At 40.3% G+C, this 22,743-nt stretch overlaps 1 protein-coding gene and 1 long non-coding RNA gene across 9 annotated transcripts in view; one reads left to right on the top strand and one right to left on the bottom strand.

Annotated features, from left to right (window-relative positions):
- Window positions 1-448: 448 nt before the first annotated feature.
- LOC110136932 (uncharacterized) lies at window positions 449-4,218 on the bottom strand. The gene is made up of 3 exons (XR_002313782.2): window positions 4,128-4,218; window positions 3,746-3,839; window positions 449-953 (listed from the first exon to the last, which is right to left on the bottom strand). It is a non-coding gene; the product is annotated as an uncharacterized lncRNA (long non-coding RNA).
- A 585-nt stretch (window positions 4,219-4,803) lies between these two features.
- Window positions 4,804-22,743, top strand: part of TFCP2 (transcription factor CP2) — a 49,783-nt gene continuing 31,843 nt past the window's right edge. For 4 of the 8 annotated variants that reach the window (XM_020892988.2, XM_020892994.2, XM_020892987.2 and 1 more), the window contains exon 1: window positions 4,804-5,111. In XM_020892988.2, coding sequence (XP_020748647.2) covers window positions 4,990-5,111 — 122 coding nt within the window. In that variant the 5' untranslated portion in view covers window positions 4,804-4,989. Of the gene's footprint in view, window positions 5,112-18,157; window positions 18,282-18,386; window positions 18,469-22,743 lie in introns of those variants that run through there. The other 4 variants (XM_070454421.1, XM_070454422.1, XM_070454423.1 and 1 more) reach the window with 2 other exon arrangements.

The following is a 22,743-nucleotide window of genomic DNA, read 5'->3' on the forward strand; positions in this document are numbered from 1 at the left end:
AAAGGCTTACCCACTCCAGTTTTCTGGCCTGGAGAATTCCATGGACTGTGTAGTCCATGAATCACAAAGAGTTGGACACGACTGAGAGACTTTCAATTTATTTCACTTTCTGAAAGTCACAGAATTCCAGGGGTAAACACTGTCTGATGTCTTCTCCCCTCAGGTGGAACTGGGCTCAAGGACCAACTAGCTCAATGCTAATCTGTACTCTAGCTGAAATGGAGGGGCCAAGCTTTAGGACTCACTTTTCATTTCACCTCTGTTTTAGAATGGCAAGGAGGACCTTTGTGCAGTCTTTGTTTTGGTTCAGAATTAAAACTTAACCTCAAACCTTTCCAAGAAATATATGTATTTCTTTTTTCTAAGTATTTCCCAGAGGACAGGGCTCCATGGGATTTCTGGATATGGCTATGTCTTCCAAATATCTAATATGGTTTTCTTCCAGATATTAAAGTAAATATCTCTTGTTTTATTTTAATATTTATTTATTTAGGCATGCGGGATTTTTATTTATTTATTTGGCTGCACTGGGTCTTCGTTGCTGTGCCAGGCTTTCTCTAGTTATGGCGAGTGGGGGCTACTTTTCTTTGCAGTGCACAGGCTTCACATTATAGTGGCTTCTCTTGTTCTGGAGGACAGGATCTAGGCATACAGGCTTCAGTAGTTGGAGCTTGAGGGCCCAAGAGCGCTGGCTTGGTAGTTGTGGAGCACAGGCTTAGTTGCTCCATGTCATGTGGAATCTTCCCAGACCAGGGATTGAACCCATGCCCCTGCATAGGCAGGCGGATTCTCATCCACTGAACCACCAGGGAGGTTCCTCTTTGTTTTATGCTTCAATCTGTTCCCTTTGAGCTATTTTACTGTTGATAAATCATACTTCATCCAACGTTCCTTCCTGGAAACAAGTTTTTGAAAATTCGATATTCTCCTCTCCACAGATTCAAACTTCATCTCTGAAAGGAAGAAAGGATGGAAAGTTAATTTTTTTAAAGGTTATAACTATCCATAGGGGTGTGGCACCATGGTTAGATGCCCAGAGTGTAAGGTTAGTCAGTCAGACTTTACCACTGGGTGATTCTGGACAAGTCAATTAGTTTTTCTAAGCCTCAGTTTCCTTATCTATGAAATGAATCTAAAAGTAGTACCTTCCTTACAGGGGTGATGTTGGGAGGATGAAATGAGATAACCTACACAAAGCATCTAGTCAGGGCTTGGTACCTAGCAAAGGCTCAGTAAATAGTAGTCTGTCATTATTATTAGCTATTATTTGCTCTGTATCTGTACAGTTCCCAGGACTGTACCACCAGCAGGGAGGCATCACTGTAGGCAAAGGCCGGCTAAGAGAATTAGGGACTCGGACTGTAGTTCCTGGCTCAGATGCTAATTTATGTAATATTTGTTACATATTCAGGAATACATTTTTTGGTAAGTTATGAAAAATAATGATGAAACAATAACCCATGGAGTTACCATTCAACTTGTATAAACTACTACCATGGGTTAAAGCTACTTTTGAGTTCCTCCCCTAGCCCACTCATTGCCTTTCCTTAGATGTGCTCCTGCTCAGTCACTTCAGTCATGTCCGACTCTCTGCAACCCCATGGACCACAGCCTGCCAGGCTCCTCTGCCCATGGGATTCTCCAGGCAAGAATGCTGGAGTGGGTTGCCATTTCCATCTCCTGTGATAAAGTATGAAGTGAATGAAGTGAAGTCACTCAGTCATGTCGGACTCTTTGCGACCCCATGGACTGTAGCCGACCAGGCTCCTCCGTCCATGGGATTTTCCAAGCAAGAGTACTGGAGTGGGTTGCCATTTCCTTCTCCATCTTAGATGTGACCATTTATTAGTAGAAATAAAGCTGAGCACTGAAGAATTGATACTTTTGAACTGTGGTGTTGGAGAGACTCTTGAGAGTCCCTTGGACTGCAAGGAGATCCAACCAGTCTATCCTAAAGGAGATCAGTCCTGAATATTCACTGGAAGGACTGATGGTGAAGCTGAAACTCGAATAATTTGGCCACCTGATGTGAAGAACTGACTCACTGGAAAAGACCCTGATGCAGGGAAAGATTGAAGGCTGGAGGAGTAGGGGACAACAGAGGATGAGATGGTTGGATGGCATCACTGACGCGATGGACATGAATTTGAGTAGGCTCTGGGAGTTGGTAATGGATGGGGAAGCCTGGTGTGTTGTGTTTATCATTTCATTCCTTTTAAAAGGAACACCTATGTATGTATAATCCCCCAAATGATATATCATTTAATTTTGCTGGGTTTTGAGCTTTATAAAGTGATGTTATACTGTATGAGCATTTCTGCCTTTCTCCCACAATTCTAAGACTAATTTATTCCTGTATTTGCATATAGCTGTATTCATGTTCACTGCTGTATAATAATCTGTTACACTCCAACTCATCCTTTCTCTTGTTGGCAGACATTTGTTCTGTTTTGTTGCTATAAATAGTGCTGCCATGAACATTCTCATACAAGTTTCCTGGTGTGTGTGTGTAAGAGTTCTCTAGTGTATATATGAAGAGTGGAGTTGCTGAATCACAGAATAATTTTCAGGACAATTTCTAAAGAGGTCTGCAGAGAACACAGGTTCCATCCCTGGTGGGGAAACTAAGATACCACATGCCACGTGCCCCCCAAAATTATAAAGCCCTGTTTATAAAGGATTTTGATTATGACACCTCTCTGAGTTCAAGACCCCTTCCTTTACACAGAAACACATATATTTTGAGATACAACTGGCTCAAGGAAAGAAAAAAAAATGTCTTGAAGAGATATTAAATGTCTTGAGAATGAACCAAGACTTGGATGCTAGGCTTACTAAAGTAAGAAGATGGATAAGACAGAGCCCTCAAAGATAGAAGACTCTAGTTGAAACTGGAAGCATGCTGTCAACCTCATCTCAACCTCTTTTCTTTCTATCTTTCCTTTTTTAAATTCAATAAGCATTAAAAAAAAAAAGCCCTATTGAATATAGGAAATATACTAGGAGATATTTAGAACACAAACCTGAAAAATATATATTCTCTTTTCTTTAGGTCATACTAGTGATAAAGGGGCTTCCCTAGTGGCTCAGATGGTAAAGCGTCTGCCTACAATGCGGGAGACCTGGGTTTGATCCCTGGGTCGGGAAGATTCTCTGGAGAAGGAAATGGCAACCCACTCCATACTCTTGCCTGGAAAATCCCATAGACAGAGGAGCCCGGTAGGCTACAGTCCATGGGGTCGGAGAGTCGGACACGACTGAATGACTTCACTTCACTTCACTAGTGATAAAGGCATCTATCTACTTGAATCTATCTATCGCAAGACATTGTACAAATTAAATACTTGAATACAGTAATGAACCAACACTTTCATACAGGCAATGTCTTGTAGTGAAAATTATAACTTTATAATAAAATTATCACATAATTTTACAATCCACTCTGAGATTGGCACCCCAATTTAGTTCTGGCGAATTTAAGGCTTCAGCCTCCTCTCCTTATTGGAAAAATGAAGGTCATTAATACTTACATTTAGAATTGTAAATTAATTACAATTGCTTTCAGGATTATTGATAATGTAAAAAAGTTCCTTGTATATAGTTGATGCTCAAGAAACAATGGACATTATTATTTAAACCTCAAAGGAGGAAGATGGAGCACGTGGAAGAAGGTGGAGCACGTATGGTTTTATCCCCATTTTTCAAACATAAAAAAGCTATATCTAGGTAAGATCAAACGACTTACTATTCTGGTCACGAAGCCAGACTCCAGCACAAATCCTCATTTTTAGATCACCACCTTTTAAAAACCACAATACTTTCACCCATCTCATGCTTTCCTGTTGAAAGGCATTAAAGGAGAATTCGGAAGATAAAAAGACTATCCAGGTAAGTGTAACTTAAGTAGGTTCTTGACCCCAGGAGAGGTGAGTTTAAGGAGAGAGTATTTAGAAGCATACAACCACTTGTTAGGAGTGTTTGGGTAACAAACAAGAGTCAGCCAGGGGTGGGTGTAGGTCCAATAAGACTAGAGTCAGAGCTCCACCCAGGCCTTATGGTTTTGACTAGCTACTTAGCGGACGCCAGAAGCCCGGGAACAACTAGGAAAGACGTTTAAACCCGACCACCTGACGCACGCCCAGTCCTCTCCTAGGTCGCCCAGTCCATCTCAGGAGGCGGAGAGCCGTGGCGTCGCTAGCCTATCATCATTGCCAAGGTCAGCGGAGTCGATTCTTAATTGGCTAATGTTAGGGTGACGTCACACTCGCCGCTCCGGCGAAGGAAGAGGACGCCATGATTGGTTGGCGCTGGGACGGCGGGCGGTGGAGGAGCCTGGCCAGTCTGGGTTTCAAACCGGTGCTGGGCTTTCTCCATCCATGTTTTGAGGCCGTGGGGGGCAGCGGAGGGCGGGGAGTCGGCTCAGTGGAAACCTGGATTTGGTTCTAAGAGCCGTGGAATTGAGAAGAATTGACCGGAAGTGTCTTGGGACTGACCGGAAGCGAGGCCTGGAGGGGAAAGGGAGAGTGGTTCCCGGGAGGGAGGGGATTTCCAGCGGAAAGGGGCGGGGGAAAGGTGCGAAAGCGGCGTGGGAGTGCCGGCTAGGCAGCGGGTCGCTGCTGCGGGTCTGTTTGCAAAATACCGAGTGACCACAGCGAGCTCAAGGGGAGATCCCAAAGAGAGGGCGAGGAGTCCAGGGTTGCCTCTGGACAGTCTGGAAGAGTTAAGCCAAAGGGCCCTCGCGCGGCTCCAGAGACCTGGGTGCGGGGGAGGGATTTTGGAAGTCGGGATAGCCGAGAGTGAGGAGCCAAGGGTACGGGAGATTAGTTGTGTGGGAAGTGTGGGTGGGGCTTGGGGGTGGCTTGGTGGGTGCTGCGTGGGAGATCTTGGTTTGGAGTTTTCTACAGTCTTGCAGTCTTGCCCCGGTTGGGTAGAATCACGCTACTCGCCTTTGTACAAGAAACTGTCTCCTGGGGCAAGGAAGGAGCCAGAATGGCCTGGGCTCTGAAGCTGCCTCTGGCCGATGAGGTGATTGAATCCGGGCTGGTGCAGGACTTTGATGCTAGTCTATCCGGGATCGGCCAGGAACTGGGTGCTGGTGCCTATAGCATGAGGTGAGTGAGATTTTCCCAGACCCTGCACCTTCTGAGTAACAAAGGCAGGATAGAGAATAACGGGGGAGGAAAAGAGGTGTGTTGAGTTAGAGAAGCTCTCCGCGGTTAGAGAAAAGGAACTTGTTTCTTTTTTGAGTGGTGAGTATTGTGGTAGAAATGGAAAAAGATTATGGACAGTATCAAGAAGAATGGCTCTTGATTAGCAACCAAGTGAATGTTGAGAGGCTGTTGTGCCAGTGTGGGTGATTTGGAGACTGTTGTGTGTGTGTGTGTGTGTGTGTGTACGTATGTGTGGGTAGGTTGCACTGGACTTGTGTAAGAGGCCACATTGAACATGTGAGATGTTTAGGGAGTTGGGACTTAATGATAAATATTGGTTGATTGCTTTGGGGGAAGAAATGTGAGGTCCTAAATCCACACATCTATATCTTAACCAGCTTTCAGGCTTTACTCAATTCTGGGGTTTCTGACTTTTGAAACACAAGCCGTGAAATGAGAAAGTGTCAACAAGAACTTTTAGATGCTTCTAGACCTTCATGTATCAAGCCAAATATTGATAATAAATAAAAATCTCCTGTGAAAGCAACATAACCTGCCATGTAATTTATTTGCATGCCTTAGCTACTTCATTCCCTCAATATAGTTTGTTTCATTTAAAAGATGTGCAAGAGCCATGTCTGGAAATGTTGAAACATCTGCTTCTTAATATTTGATGGAATATTACTGGGTTTCCAAATGCATAATAAGGCTTAATCTCAGTAAGTGAGTCAAAGAGACTTTAGAATTTAGCATTTTTAATTAGGTTTATGAGTTTATAATGGGATTTTGCCTTTTATGGTGAAAGTGGGCAAATTTTGTATTCTGTTAGTGAGTGTCTTTGAGAGTTATAAAAGTGAACTTCCTTTCTTTAACCCTGCTAAGCCAAAGTGAACTTTCCTCACTGAAGTAAAATTATTAGTTAGAATTTAATACTTTATTTTCAGGAATCTTTGCTTATAGTTAGAATAGTAAAGGCCATCCTTTAATACATATTTTAGTAATTTTCAGGGAAATTTGAGTTCTATCATGCAGTGCTCTTAGCCTTGAGAAGTTTAATTTTGTCAGTTCTTTTTTAAATAAGTCTTACTGTTAAAATAGAGATTAACCTGGTCTGCAAGTAAATGTCCTGACCCTGAGCTTGTGCGTCAGTACTGACATAATATTTGACAATTTATGGTGGTGTTCGTATAAAGATTACTACCACAAAAAGTTAAGTTGTGTCTAGGTTATCATGGAGATAACCTAGATAACCTCCATCTAGGTTATGGATGGAGATAATTGAATATAGCTGTACTTGGTATAAAAATAGTTTAACATCATTAGCAAACATTTGGGTATCAACTGTGTGCTCTCTCTACCATGTGACTTTACCTTACATTTATGAATGCTTTCCTATTCATATCCTGAGTGGTCCTCACATGTATTAGTAGAATGCCTTGTATATTTACATGTTTGGAATTTTTTTCCAACATTAAATCCACAATAGTTTTCAAACCACTTTGTTTTTTCTCAGTAGCATAATGCGTAAACATTTTTTTTCAAGTATTTTTTTCTTTGTCCTCTTTCACCTTCCTCCTTTTCATGCACTTTGCTATTGTCATGATTCTCTTATCTCTTAACACACATTTAATCATTTGCATTAATTTGGGTTAAATAGATATTAGTTCTCAAACTGTATGTAGTATTTAGAGAGTCATCTGGAAACATAAAAAATAGTTTCCAACATCCCATCTTTGGTGATTGGGGCACAGACTAAAAAGCTGATTTTTTAAAAACAAGTTCTTCGTTGATTTTGTTGCAAATAGTCCATGGACCACGTTTTGAGAAACACTGATTGGAGGAGATTTTATACTCAAAGACAATGATTCTTTGCTCTCCCTTTTTCTTCTTTTAACTAAACCTGTGATTGCTTTTCCTAAACCTTGGTTAGGGAAATGTTCTCTCTCACAGCAATTTTTAAAACAATTTTTATGTGTTTGTTTATTTTGGCTGCTCTGGGTCTTTGTTGACGTGTGAGGGCTTTTTGTATTATAGTTGGGGTGAGCAGGGCCTACTCTCTAGTAGCAGTGCGCTGGCATCTGTTGACGGTGGCTTCTCTTGATGCAGAACTTGGGCCTAGGGCATTGCAGGCCTCAGTAGTTTAGAGGGCAGGCCCAGTAGTTGTGGCCCACGGTCCCGGCTACCCCAGGGCATGTGGGATTCTCCTGGAACAGGAATCGAATCTGTGTCCCCTGCAGTGCCGGGTGGCCTGCCAACCACTGGACTGCCAGGGAAGTCCCAACAGCAGTTTGTTTTGTAAAATATTTTCCTAACGTATTTGTTTTACCCTGATTTGCTTATTTCTACTGCATCTTAAAATGGTTTCATTTACACATCTGTTGGTTTATATTTTATAAATGATTTACCTTAGTTGGATGTTTTGTTTCTTCATCTGCCATTGCATTCATTAACTGTATTATTTTCATAAGTGGTCCTTTAATAGTCTCTATATTTTTTCCTTACGTCTTAATACATGGTACACACTTTATAATTAAAATAAAATTCCCTGAAAACATGCTGAATAAAAGAAGCCAGTCACACACACACACACAAAGAAGCCAGTCACAAAAGACTACGTATGATTCTATTTCTTAGGAATGTCTAGAATTGGCAAATCTATAGGGACAGAAAGTAGATTACTGGTTGACTAGATAGTGAAGGACAGGGAAGCCTGGTGTCCAGGGGGTCACACTGAATAATATGTCTTTGTATCAGTTTACTTATCCATTCACCTACTGAAGGGCATCTTGGTTGCTTCCAAGCTTAGGCATTATAAATAAAGCTGTTATAAACATCTGTGTGCAGATGGTTTTCATCTTCTTTGGGCAGATACCAAGGAGTGCCATTGCTGGGTCATATGGTATGAGTACGTTTAGTTTCGTAAAAAGCTGCCAAACTGTCCTCCATAGTGGCTGTACCATTTTGATTCCTGTCAGAAATGAGAGAGTTCTGGTGTTACTCCACATCTTGTCAGAATTTGGTGGTGTCGTTGTTCTGGATTTTGGCCATCCTAAAAGGTGTATAGTGTATACTTTTTCAAGATCTGCCAAGGTGTTTTACACAACAGCTGAACCATTTTACATTCTCACCAACAATGTACAAGGGGTCATATTTCTCTGCATCCTCATCAATACCTGTTTTTTGTGTTTTAAAGTCATCCCAGTGAGTGTGAACTAGGATCTGATATTATTTGTTCTACGTTCCCTTGATGACCATGATGCTGAACACTTTTCATGCGTTTGTTGGCCATTCATGTATCTTCTTTGGAAAAGGGTCTATTTGAGTCCTTTGTGAAAGTGAAAGTCGCTCAGTCGTGTCTGACTCTTTGCAGCCCTATGCCGCTATACAGTCTATGGAATTCTCCAGGCCAGAATACTGGAGTGGGTAGCCTTTCCCTTCTGCAGAGGATCGTCTCAACCCAGGGATCAAATCCAGGTCTCCTGCATTGCAGGCGTATTCTTAGCAGCTGAGCCACAAGGGAAGCCCATTTGAGTCCTTTACCCAGTTTTAAACTGGGTTGTTTTCACATTGTTGAGTCAAAGAGTTCTTTATGTATTCTGGTTACTAGATCATTCGGCTTCCCAGGTGGCTCAGTAGTAAGGAATCCACCTCCTATTACAGGAGATGTGGATTCGATCCCTGGGTGGGGAAGATGCCCCGGAGAAGGAAATGGCAACCCACTCCAGTATTCTTGTCTGGAAAATCCCATGTGCAGAAGAACCTGGCAGGCTACCATCGATGGGGTCACAGGAGAGTCAGGCATGACTTAGGGACTAAACAGCAGCAACAACAAGATCATTATTAAATAATGTGGTTTGTAGATACTTTCTCCAGTTCTGCATGTTGTCTTTCACATTCTTGACAATGTCCTTTGATTCACAAAAGTGTGTAGTTTTTAAAAAATATTTATTTGTTATTTTATTTGGCTGTGCTGGGTCTTACTTGCAGTATGCAAACTCTTAGTTTTAGGAAGTGGGATCTAGTTCCCTGACCAGGGGTTGAACCTGGACCCCTGCATTGGGGATCCAGATTCTTAGTCATTGGACCACCAGGGAAGTCCCCAACAATGTTTAATTTTTTTTTTTTTTCCCCAACAGTGTTTAATTTTTATGAAGTCCAATTTATTCTTTTTGTTGCTTTGTGCTTTTGATGTCAGCTGTTAAGAATCTGTTGCTAAATTCAAGTTGTGGCCATTTACCCTGTGGTTTCTTCTAAGAGTTTATAGTTTAAGCTCTTATGTTTAGGTCGTTGATCTATTTTGAGTTAATCTTTTAATTTACAGTGAGATAGGGGTCCAGCTTCATTTGTTTGTATTTAGATAGCCAGTTGTCCCAGCTATTTGTTCGTTTCCACTGAATGTTCTTTGTAGTCCCATTGAAAATCAAGTGGCCATACTTGTAAGGTATTTGTGGACTCGATTCTGTTCCATTGGTTGACATATCTTTTTGCCAGTACCACACTATTTTGATTACTGTAGCTTTGTAAAAAAGCTCTGAGATTGGGAAATGTGATTCCTCTTACTTTGTTTTTCTTTTTCCATTATTGTTTTTTGCTATTCAGGGCCCCTTGTAGTTCCATACAAATTTGAAGGTAAGCCTTTCTGTTTCTGCAAAACAGGCCATTGGAATTTTGATAGGGATTTCATTAAATCTGTAGATAACTTTGGGAGTATTGCCATCTTAATAATACCAAGTGTATCAGTTCAGGAGCATGGGGTGTCTTTCCATTTATTTGGGTCATCTTTAATTTCCTTAAGTAGTATTTTGTAGTTTTCAGTGTACAAGTATTTCACATGCTTGCTTAAAGTTATTCCCACAGATTTTATTCTTTTAGAGGTTGTTATGTGCTCAGTTGCTCAGCTGTGTGTGATTCTCTGGGGCCTATGGACTTAGCCCACCAGACCTCTCTGTCCATGGGATTTTCCAGCAAGAACACTGGAGCATTTCCTACTCCAGGGGATCTTCCTGACTCAGGGACTCGAACCCACATCCCTTGCATCTCCTACACTGGCAGGCAGATTCTTTACCACTAGCACCACTTGGGAAGCCCTGGAGGTTATTGGGACTGCTTTTTTTTTTCCACTTAGCACAGTGACTTCAAGGTTTTTTTCCATGTTTCATGAAAGGATGTTGAATTTTGGTCCTGTGACTTTTCTATCAAAATGATCATATGCAGTATTACATTGTGATTTCCTTGTCTGAGCTATCCTTACACTTCTGAGATAAATCTCACTTGGTCATAGTTTAGAATCATTTTAATGTACTATTGGATTCAGTTTGGTAGTATTTTGTTGGGGATTTTTGTGTCTTTATTCATAAGGGATAGTGGTCTGTACTGTTCTGTATCTTTTTCTGGCTTTTGGTATCACAGAATGTTAGGAAGTGTTCCTCCCCTTTTTCTGGGAAGAGTTTGAGTTAGAATGGTGTTAGGGACTTTCCTGTTGGTACTGTGGATAAAAATTGCCTGCCAATGCAGGGGACATGGGTTCGATACCTGGTCTGGGAAGGTTTCACAAGCCTTGGAGCAACTAAGTCCGTGTGCCACATCTACTGAGCCCATGTTCTAGAGCTCACAAGCTGCAACTGTCAATACTGAAGCCTGCACACCCAGAGTCTGATCCACAACAAGAGAAGACACTGCAGTGAGAAGCCTATTCATCTCTAGAAAGAGTAGCCCCTACTCACTGCAACTGTGTCTTTGTATGCTTTGTAATTTAAAACAATGGAAATGCAGTTGATTTATAATATTGTGTTTGTTTCTGGTGTGCATCAAACTGATTCAGTTATATATATATATATTTTAGATTATTTTCTATTATAGGTTATTATAATGTATTGAATATAGTTCCCTGTGTAATACAGTAAATCTTTGTTGTTTATCTATTTTATGTATAGTTTGTATCTGTTAATTGCATACTCCTTTTTTATCCCTCTTTCCTCCCTTTCCCCTTTGGTACCTAAAGTTTGTTTTCTTAGTGAGTCTATTTTGTATATAGATTTATTTGTATTATTTTTTAGATTCCACATATAAGTGATATCATATAATATTTGTCTTTGACTTATTTCACTTAGGTTCATCCATGTTGCTGCAAATGGCAGTATTTCATTCTTTTTTATGGCTGGGTAATATTCCATTCATAAGAGATTTGATTTAGGTCATACCTGAATGGTCTAGTGGTTATCCCTACCTTCTTCAGTTTAAGTCTGAATTTGGCAATGAGGAGTGGCTGATCTGAGCCACAGTCAGCTCCTGGTCTTGTTTTTGCTGACTGACCGTATAGAGCTTCTCCATCTTTGGCTGCAAAGAATATAATCAATCTGATTTCAGTTTTGACCATCTGGTGATGTCCATGTGTAGAGTCTTCTCTTGTGTTGTTGGAAGAGGGTGTTTTCTAGGACCAGTGTGTTCTCTTGGCAAAACTCTATTAGCCTTTGCCCTGCTTCATTCCGTACTCCAAGGCCAAATTTGCCTGTTACTTCAGGTGTTTCTTGACTTCCTACTTTTGCATTCCAGTCCCCTATAATGAAAAGGACATCTTTTTTGGGTGTTAGTTCTAAAAGGTCTTGTAGGTCTTCATAGAACTGTTCAACTTTGGCTTCTTCAGCATTACTGGTTGGGGCATAGGCTTAGATTACTGTGATAGTGAATGGTTTGCCTTGGAAATGAACAGAGATCATTCTGTCGTTTTTGAGATTGCATCCAAGTACTGCATTTCGAACTGTTGTTGACTATGATGTCTACTCCATTTCTTGTAAGGGATTCCTGCCCACAGTAGCAGATATAATGGTCATCTGAGTTAAATTCACCCATTCCAGTCCATTTTAGTTCGCTGATTCCTAGAATGTTGACATTCACTCTCGCCATCTCCTCTGTTTGACCACTTCTAATTTGCCTTGATTCATGGACCTAACATTCCAGGTTCCTCTGCAATATCTGGGGCAGGAGGAGAAGGGGACGACAGAGGATGAGATGGCTGGATGGCATCACCGACTCGATGGGCATGAGTTTGAGTAAACTCTGGGAGTTTGTGATGGACAGGGAGGCCTGGCATGCTGTGATTCTTGGGGTCGCAAAGAGTCAGACACAACTGAGCGACTGAACTGAATATTCCATTACTATATATATGTATATATATGTGTGTGTATATATATATAAATAATATTCCATTATTTTTAATATGCTTTATATATATGTATGTGTGTGCTATATATATATCACATCCTCTCAAACCAATCAATCATCTGTTGGTTGGTACTTGAGTTCTTACCATATCTTGGCTTTTGTAAACAGTGCTGCTATGAAAATTGAGGTATGTATGCTTTTTTGAATTAAAGTTTTTTTCTTTTCTGGATATATGTCCAGGAGTGGGATTGCTGGATCTTATGATAGTCCTATTTTTAGTTTTTTGAGAAAACTCCATGCTCTTTTCCATAGTGGCAGCACCAGTTTGCATTCCCACCAACAGTGTAGGAAGGTTCCTTTTTCTCCACACCGTCTCCAGCATTTATTGTTTATAGACTTTTTGATGACAGCCATTCTGACTGGTGAGTGGTGATACCTCGTTGTGGTTTTGATTTTCATACTTCTCATAACTAGCAATGTTGAGCATTTTTTCATGTGCCTATATGCTTTGTAATTTTTTGTTGAGAACTGGACATTTTGAATATTGTAATGTGGTAACTCTGGAAATCAGATTCTGCTCCCTCCCTAGAGATTACTGTTGTTACTGAATGAAAGCTGCAATTGTCTATTTGTTTAGTGACTTTTCTAAACTTTTTTGTAGAGAGTATATTCATTGCTATATATAGTTACTGAAGTCTCTTCTGTTATGTCATTATGTCCACCCCGTCAGTGACTTGGCAAAGATTTCCTTAAATGCCTGGATCCAATAAGAAGAGAAAAAGGGGGAAAAAGAGTGTTCTCTTTCTTTAAATCTCTTTGTCTCATTTTGCTAGGGAAGCCACTTCAGCCATGGGGGCTGAAACAGTGGTGAGCCTCTTTGCCAGCTCCTCAGCAATCAAAAACTGTGATCAAGACACAAAACTCTGGGAGTTCTCTCGTGGCCTAGTAGTTAGGATTGTGAGGTTTCTCTGCCATGGCCCAGGTTCAATCCCTGACTGGTGAAATAAGATCTTGCAAGCTGAGCAGTGTGGCACAAAGGAAAAAAAAAGACACATAACTTTGATTTTTGGAGACAAGATCTGTATTGCATATTCTAGCACCAACAAGCTACAGTAGGATCTTGGGTTATTTATTGTTCCCACTGCTTCCTGCCCTGGGACTGGGAGCTGAAAAATGATAGGTGCCATGCCAAATGCTGAAATTAACTAAAATTTACCAGCCTCTTTCTTTATCAAGCACTCCCTTGGATGCTGAAAGTGTTGACTAGATTCCAGAGTTTCAAAATAATTGCTTCAGGCATTTCTTGCCAGCTCAATAGTTCTTTTGGTGAAAGACCAATTCCTAGGGCTTCCTACTCTGCTATCTTCCATGACCCCTATCCTTAATCTACAATAGCCTTTTAATTGGTTCAACTCTGTTTCTGACTCTGCACTCACCACCATCCCCCCACCTAATCTGTTCTCTACACTGAAACCTTTGTGTGTGAGTATTTTGTTCATTTAAATGAAAAATAATTTCAGACTTGTGAAAGATTTGCAAAAACAGTCCCAAGAATTTGTGCATACCCTTCACCCACATTTCTTAAATGTTAACATTTACTAAATTTGCTTTATCTTTCTCCATCTTTCTTCACACACCTACAGTTATTTTTTTCTGAACTGTTCAAGTTGCAGATATGATGCCCTTTAACACCTAAATACTTCAATGTGTCGTCTTTTGAAACAAGAAATTCTCTTACATAACCACAGTACAATGATCAAAATCAGGAACCTGACTCTGACACAATGCTATTATCTACCTATGAAACGTTTTCACATTTTGCCAGTTGTCTCAGTAATGTCCTTTATAACAGAGAAATATCCAAGATTATGTGTTGATTCAGTTACTCATTTAATCTAGAATGGCTCCAGCCTTTCTTTGTATTTTCATGGCACTGACAATTTGATGAATACAAGCCAGTTATTTTGTAGAATATTCCTCAATTTAGGTTTGTTGTTTCCTTATGATTAAATTCCGTTTATACACTTTGTTATTTAGTTGCTGAATCATGTCTGACTGTTTTGTAACCCCATACCCCCAGGCTACTCTGTCCATGGGATTTTGCAGGCAAGAATGCTGGAGTGAGTTGCCATTTCCTCCTCTAGGGGATCTTCCCGATCCAGGGTTCAAACCTGAGTCTCCTGCATTGGCAAGCAGATTCTTTGCCACTGAGCCACCAGGGAAGCCCTCAGTTTATGCACAGTTGGGTAGTAATACCTAAGAAGTGATGCTGAGTTCTCTGTGCATCACGTTACATTGTTGTTTTTTAGTTGCTAAGTTGTGTTTGACTCTTTTATGACCCCATGGATGATAGCCCACCAGGCTCCTATCTGTCCATGGAATTTCCCAGGCAAGAACACTAGACTGGGTTGTCATTTCCTTCTCCAGGGGATCTTCCCAGGGATCAATCCTGTCTCCTGCATTGGCAGGCAGATTCTTTACCACCGAGCCCCACCTAGGAAGCCCCATCATATTACATAGCATATGCTTGATTGATTCTATTACTGGAAGTGTCAACTTTGGCCATCTTGTGAAGGTGATGTATACCTCTTTTCTTTTTTGGAAATGTATTGTCTTTCGTAATTGATAAATATCTTGTGGGAAGATACATTGAGACTATGTAAATATCCTGTTATTTTTCAAACTTTTACCTATCAATTTTAGTGTTTATTTTTGCCTTAATCAGCTGTCGTTATGATGGTTGCTAATAGATGATTTTCTAACTGTGTCTTTTCTTCTAAATTTGTTCATTGGCTTTGCACTGTATGAAAGAGCTTTTCCACATCCGCGTACCCCTGTGTTCATAGAAGCACTGTTTACAATAGCCAAGGCATGGGCACAACTTAAATATCTGACAGGTGAATGGATAAAGAAGATGTGGTATGTATGTGCACAATGAAATATTACTCAGCCATAAAAAAATGAAATAATGTCATTTGCAGCAACATGGATGGACCTAGAGATTATCATACTAAGCAAAATAAGTCAGAAAGAGAAAAATACCACATGATACCATTTATAGGTAGAATCCAAAATATGACACAGATGAATGTATCTACAAAACAGAGGCAGATGCACCGAGAGCAAACTTGTGGTTGTTGCGGGGGAAGAGGCAAGGGGAGGGGAGTGCTAGGAGTTTGGGATTAGCAGATGCAAGCTATTACATATGATGGATAAGCAACAAGGTCCTACAGTATATATAGCACAGGGAACTGTCATCAATATCCTGTGATAAACCATAATAGAAAAGAATATGAAAAAAAATATATATCTGAATCACTTTTTTAAAGAACGAACTTCTTATTTTTATCAATGTAGCCTCATTACTTAATAGATTGTAATCGTTTATTAATACTATCACTATATATTTTGATCAGTTCCGGATTTGGCTGGAGGGACCCCTTCAATTTGGCTCCACATAGCAGCCTTTTAAAATGAAAGTCTTGTTAATGCCTTTTGTCCTAACGTAACTATTGATAGCACCCTCCTTCACTCACCCAAGTGTCCCTGTTTGAATGACAAATTGTATGATTATCTTACTTGAATTGTAGATCAGATTGTGCTACTTTTCTCCTAAAAACTCTCCAGTGATTTTGCATCCCTCTTTGAATAGGAGGTTCAGTTCTGGCACTGTTCCACATGTGGTGCCTCTGTATCTTGTCCATATCAACTCTTCCCCTTGCTGCTGACCCCAGCCACATCTAGCCTTACAGTCCCTCAAATGCACAGTCCCTCAAATGCTATGCATACTCCCACCTCAGGGCCTTTTGTATCTGCTGTAACTCCTCCTGAGATAAGACTTCTACATTCCTCACTTTCTTTAGGTTTCTGCCTAAATGTCACTTTATCAGAGAGGCCATCTCTCACTACCTTCAAAGATCATAGCAGGCATCTTCTTCCTCTCACCAGCACTCTGCCTTCACTAGTCTTCTTTGTCTTTTCTCCAATATCTGATGAGTTATTCATTTGCTTACCTCTTTCCCCAACTAGAATAAATGCTCCTTGAAAGCAGACTGTCTTCTGATTTCTGCTGTATCCCTACTACCTTAGAAGAGTATCTAAAAAAATAGCTGCTGATCCGTTGAGTGAATGTACTGAACACACTCTTTTTTGTTTCAAAGGCAAGTTCAGTTCAGTTCAGTTGCTCAGTTGTGTCTGACTCTTTGAGATCCCATGGACTGCAGCACGCCAGGCCTCCCTGTCCATCACCAACCCCCAGAGTTTACCCAAACTCATGTCCATTGAGTCAGTGATGCCATCCAACCATCTCATCCTCTGTTGACCCCTTCTCCTCCTGCCTGCAATCCCTTCCAGCATCAGGGCCTTTTCAAATGAGTCAGCTCTTCGCATCAGGTGGCCAAAGTACTGGAGTTTCAGCTTCAACATCAGTCCTTCCAATGAACACCCAGGACTGATCTCTTATAGGATGGACTGGTTGGATCTCCTTGCAGTCTAAGGGACTCTCAAGAGTCTTTTCTCCAACACCACGGTTCAAAAGCAATCGATTCTTCGGCGCTCAGCTTTCTTTATAGTTCAACTCTCGCATCCATACATGACCCCTGGAAAAACCATAGCCTTGACTAGACTGACCTTTGTTGGCAAAGTAATATCTCTGCTTTTTAATATGCTGTCTAGGTTGATCATAACTTTCCTTTTGGTCATAACTTTCCTTCCAAGGAGCAAGTGTCTTCAAATTTCATGACTGCAGTCACCATCTGCAGTGATTTTGGAGCCCCCCAAAATAAAGTCAGCCACTGTTTCCCCATCTATTTGCCATGAAGTGATGGGACCAGATACCATGATCTTAGTTTTCTGAATGTTGAGCTTTAAGCCAACTTTTTCACTCTCCTCTTTCACTTTCATAAAGAGGCTCTTTAGTTCTTCACTTTCTGCCATAAGGGTGGTGTCATCTGCGTATCTGAGGTTGTTGATATTATGTGAAGCCACTGTTTCTCTCCATTGACACTAATTTTTGTTCTTTTTTGTTGTGCTGCTTTTCCAATACTGTTTATTTTCACTTTGTTCCCCTTTAGCTGTCTTCTAAATCTTTCATCTCTTTGTCTTAAGAGTTGATCCCCCTCCTTTCCTTTCCCCTTCATTCTGAGTCTCTTATAATGGACAGTGTATTTAGACGAAATCTCTCAATTTGTCACAAAATGTATCCACTACTTTTTAAAAAAATGACCTCACTATAAAAGTGTATAGAAATGACTAAGCATGTTTATCTTCCAGTTCAGGATACTCTTGCCTCTGGGAGTTGACAGAGGGATATAACTGAGGAATGAACAGAGGGCTTTAGCTATAAATACTCTATTTCTGAAGCTAAGTGGCATATACACAGGTATTGTACTTTTTTTTTTTTTTAACCTTTTTATATGTCTGAAGTACTGCATAATTTGGGGGGGAAAGTCTCTACTGCATAATCTGTTGCTTGCTAACTTCCCACATCTTTTAAAATTGTCCTTTCCCATTTGTTGGTTTTGTTTCTGAAGGTCTGTAGATGTTTCTTTGCTTTGTTAGTTTTCTTCCCCTCTTATAATTCTAATGGAAGTTGACCTACAGTCCAATAATGTTGCCATTCCTTACTTATCCCATCTGTTACATTCCTTTTCTTTTTCCACTTCCTCTTATTTTGTGCCTTTATCTAACTTGTTGGCAGTAGTTTCCAATTGTAACCAGAGGTTGACTCCTACTGTGCATGCATCATCAGGCTAGAATCTGGGAGAAAAATTCATTTGGGACTGTTTTTTTTTTTTTGAGTATTTATTGAATTTGTTACAATATTGTTTCTGTTTTATATTTTGTTTTTCTGACGTTGAGGTATGTGGGATCTCCATGCCCTGACCAGAGATGAACCTGTACCCTTTGTAGTGGAAGGTGAAGTCTTAACCACTGACTACCAGGGAAGTACCCTTTTGGGACTTTTTAAAAGTTAGTTTTATTTATTTTTAAAGTTATTTTTAAAAACAATTTTATTTATTTAATTTTAATTTTGGCTGCTCTGGGTCTTCTTTGCTGCCTCCCGGTTTTCTCTAGCTGTAGCGAGCGGTAGCTACTCTGCGTCGCGGTGCACCGACTTCTCATTGTGGCTTCTTTGGCTGTGGAGCACAGACTCTAGGTGAGTGGGCTTCGGAAGTTGCAGCACATGGGCACAGTTACCCCGCAGCGTGTGTAATCTTCCCAGACCAGGGGTCAAACCCATGTCCCCTGCGTTGGCAGGGATTCTTAACGACTGGACCGCCAGGGAAATCCTCATTTGGGACTTTGGATACACAGATTGGTGTTCTGATTTTCCTTTCATCACTAGTCTTTAATTTATAGTAATTTAAAATATATTTTGATCATCATCGTTTGTCTTTATTTGTATAGCTGGAATCTTCTCCCAGTTTATGGCTTGTAATTTCATTTTATGTGTCACTGGTTCCAAAGTTTTTAATTTGGTGTATTATAGTTTATCAATCCTTTCCTTTATGGTATATGATTTTAATGTCTAAGAAATTCTTCCCTAGTCTTAAGTCCATGGAGTTATTCTTTTTTTTTTCTGGTTGTGCTGGGTCTTTGTTGCTACATGAACTTTTCTCTAGATTTAGAGAGCAGTGGCTACTCTCTAGTTGCAGTGCATGGGCTTCTCATTGCCAAGCCTTTTCTTATTGTGGAGCACAGTCTCTTGGGCATGCAGGCTTCAGTAGTTGCAGTTCCATGGCTTGAAAGCACAGGCTCAGTAGTTGTGGCACATGAGCTTAGTTGCTCCAAGGCATGTGGGGTCTTCCTGGACCAGGAATCAAACCCATGTCTTCTGAATTGGCAGGCAGATTCTCTACCACTGAGCCACCAGGGAAACCCATAGAATTATTCTTTTTTATTGTTTTCTAAACGTTTTACATTTTTGCTTTTTATACTTAAATCTTTAACCCATTTAGATAATTTTTTTTTTTTGGCCACATCATGTGGCTTGCAGGATCTTAGTTCCCCAACCAGGGATTGAATGCAGGCCATAACAGTGAAAATGCCAAGTCCTAACCACTGCACCGCCAGGGAACTCCCAGAATTGGTTTTTTATTTTTATTTTTTTAAATTTAATTGTATTTTTTTAGTTCTACCGGTTTATTGCTACCAACCCATCTCCCTCCACCCTCGTGCACACATGCTCAGTCATGTAATCCCATGGACTTCAGCCCGCCAGACTCTTCTGTCCATGGATTTTTCCAGGCAAGAATACTGGAGTGGGTTGCCATTTCCTTCTCCCAGAACTGGTTTTTTAAAAATTGAATTTTGTATTGGGTGTTGATCCAATTTCATATTTTTCCATGTAGATATCCAATTTTTCCAACATTGTTTATTAAAAAGTTCATCTTTTCTTCACTGATCAGTGATACCACCTCTGTCATAAAGTAGATTTTTGTATATGTGGAGTCAGTTAATGGGTTCTGTATTCTGTTAGTTAGGTTAATTTGTCCATCTGAATCAATACCACGCTATCTTAATTACTAAAGCTTTGAAATAATATTTGATATCTGACAGGGTAAATCTTTTTATGTTTTTTCTTCTTAAGGAGTATCTTGGCTATTCTTGGTTTTGCTAATTGATACAAATTTTAGAATCAATTTGTCAAGTTGAATCTGTTGGGATATTGAATGGGATTGAATCTGTAGATCAGTTTGAGAAAAATTGACATCTTTAAAATAGTCAGTCTTTCAGTCCTTGAACATGCTATAACTCTCTATTTAGGTCTTACTTGGACATTTCATAAATTTGAAATGTTTCTACTTTCATTACTGGTTTAGACTTTATTATTTAACCAGACCGTTGCTTAGCTTTGAACTGATCTCCCTATCTTTTTTTTTTTTTTTTTTTGGCCATGCTGTGTGGCATGCAGGATCTTAGTTACCCAACCAGGGATCAAACCTAAGCCACTTGTCGTAGAAGCTCAGGGTCTTAACCACTGGACCTTCAGGGAAGTCCTCCTCATCTCCTTATCTCTAGTCCCTTTTTACCAAGAGACAGTCTACCACAGTGAAATCTGGAACGAGATTTAGGAGTTTGAATTCTGGGTCTCTCGGGATTGGACAAGTTACTTAACCTCTGTTACTATAATTTAAAATAGAAATAATAAAAATAATAATAGTACCTACCTCATGAGGTTCTTATGAACATTGAAAGAATTAATACATATAAAATAATTAGACAATGTTAGGCAAGCAGTAAATGCTCAGTAAATGCTAACTGTTATTATTGCTTTGATTTAAATTCTAGTGTCTAACTTCAGAGCCTATCTACTTAATTCTTTTTTTTTTCCACTTATTTTTATTAGTTGGAGGCTAATTACTTTACATCATTACAGTAGTTTTTGTCATACATTGAAATGAATTAGCCATGGATTTACATGTATTCCCCATCCCGGTCCCCCCTCCCACCTCCCTCTCCACCCGATCCCTCTGGGTCTTCCCAGTGCACTAGGCCCGAGCACTTGTCTCATGCACCCAACCTGGGCTGGTGATCTGTTTCACCCTAGATAATATACATGTTTCAATGCTGTTCTCTTGAAACATCCCACCCTCGCCTTCTCCCAGAGTCCACAAGTCTGTTCTATACATCTGAGTCTCTTTTTCTGTTTTGCATATAGGGTTATCGTTACCATCTTTCTAAATTCCATATATATGTGTTAGTATACTGTAATGGTCTTTATCTTTCTGGCTTACTTCGCTGTGTATAATGGGCTCCAGTTTCATCCATCTCATTAGAACTGATTCAAATGAATTCTTTTTAATGGCTGAGTAATATTCCATGGTGTATATGTACCACAGCTTCCTCATCCATTCGTCTGCTGATGGGCATCTGGGTTGCTTCCATGTCCTGGCTATTATAAACAGTGCTGCGATGAACATTGGGGTGCACGTGTCTCTTTCAGATCTGGTTTCCTTGGTGTGTATGCCCAGAAGTGGGATTGCTGGGTCATATGGCAGTTCTATTTCCAGCTTTTTAAGAAATCTCGTACTCTACTGAAGAGAAGATGAACGTAAGATGTTTTAAAGAGAAAAATTCATAGGACATGTTAATGGGCATGAAGATAATGGAAAAAGTATCAATCTAGGATGCCTTCAAGTGTTCTAGTTTGAGCATTTTGATGAATCATTTGCCATCTGGTACAAGGAGGAATAGGGTGTGGAGTGGTAGGCTGGGAAGGTTTGGAGGAAGATCGAAAGTTCGCATTTGGACCTGGTTCATTTGATATCCCAGAGAGACATCAAAGAGGCAATATTAGATAGGTATTTAAATATGGGATCTGGAGTTGAAAACAGAAGTCTGGACCTAGGTGTGTTTGGGAGTCATCAGATTAACGGTGATATTTAGATATATGGGAATTAATGAGATCATCTGGGAATGTAGAAAGAGAAGAGCCAAAATCACATCCTGAGGTTTTATGGAGGAAGAGTGGTTGCTACAGGGCTGTTGAGGGGGCATTGCTGGTGAGGCAGGAAGAAAATTAGGAGCGGATTTAGGAGGCCAGAGGGGGGAGTAGCCACCGTAGGGTTAGAGCTCTGTTGGATGCTGCTGAAGGTTGAAGTAAAATGAGCCCAGGGAAGTGACAGTTGAGTTTGGCTACATGGAAGTCCTTGGTGACCACGACAGTCACTTTTTATGAGGAGTGAAAGCCTAACTGTCACGGTTGGAGAATAGAATCTGAGATGAGAAAATGGACACTGAATATATATAGATAATTTTAGTTGTGAAAGGTACAGAGAAGTGTAGTAGTAGTTGAAGGGAGATATGGGAAAATTTTTTTATGAATGAGAGTTAGCCAAACATGAATATATGCTAATGAGTATAATCCAATAAAAGGAGATTGATAGTACATGCATGGGGACAGTCAAGGAATAAAGTTCTTAGGAATTAAGAACACATGGAATCTAACTCCATGGGTAAGGATTAGCCTTTCCCAGCAGAAAGAATTTTGCCTTCATTGTATCAGGAGCAAAAGAGAAGATGGTTTCAAGAGTAAGTAGGTTTGTAGATTTGATTGTTAAAGATGCTTAGAAATATTGTATGAGAGATTTAATTAGTAAAATTGTATGTGGAGAGGCAATTGTAAGTAACATGGAGTGCTCAATAGATTTTTTTTTTTTTTTTTGTATGTATGTATGTATTGGCTGTGCTGGGTCTTTGTTGCTATGCGGGCTTTTCTCTAGTTGCAGTGCACAGGCCTCTCATTACCGTGGCTGCTTCTCTTGTTGCTGAGCGCAGGCTCTGGGACACATGGGCTTCAGTGGTTGCAGTTCCAGAGCTCTAGAGCACAGACTCAATAGTTGTGGTTTAGTTTACTCTGCAGCATGAGGGATCTTCCTGGACCTGGGATCAAACCTGTGTCTGCTGCGTTGGCAGGTGGATTCTTACT

The sequence above is a fragment of the Odocoileus virginianus genome, chromosome 24, assembly GCF_023699985.2.
Source record: "Odocoileus virginianus isolate 20LAN1187 ecotype Illinois chromosome 24, Ovbor_1.2, whole genome shotgun sequence".
Lineage (NCBI taxonomy): Eukaryota > Metazoa > Chordata > Mammalia > Artiodactyla > Cervidae > Odocoileus > Odocoileus virginianus.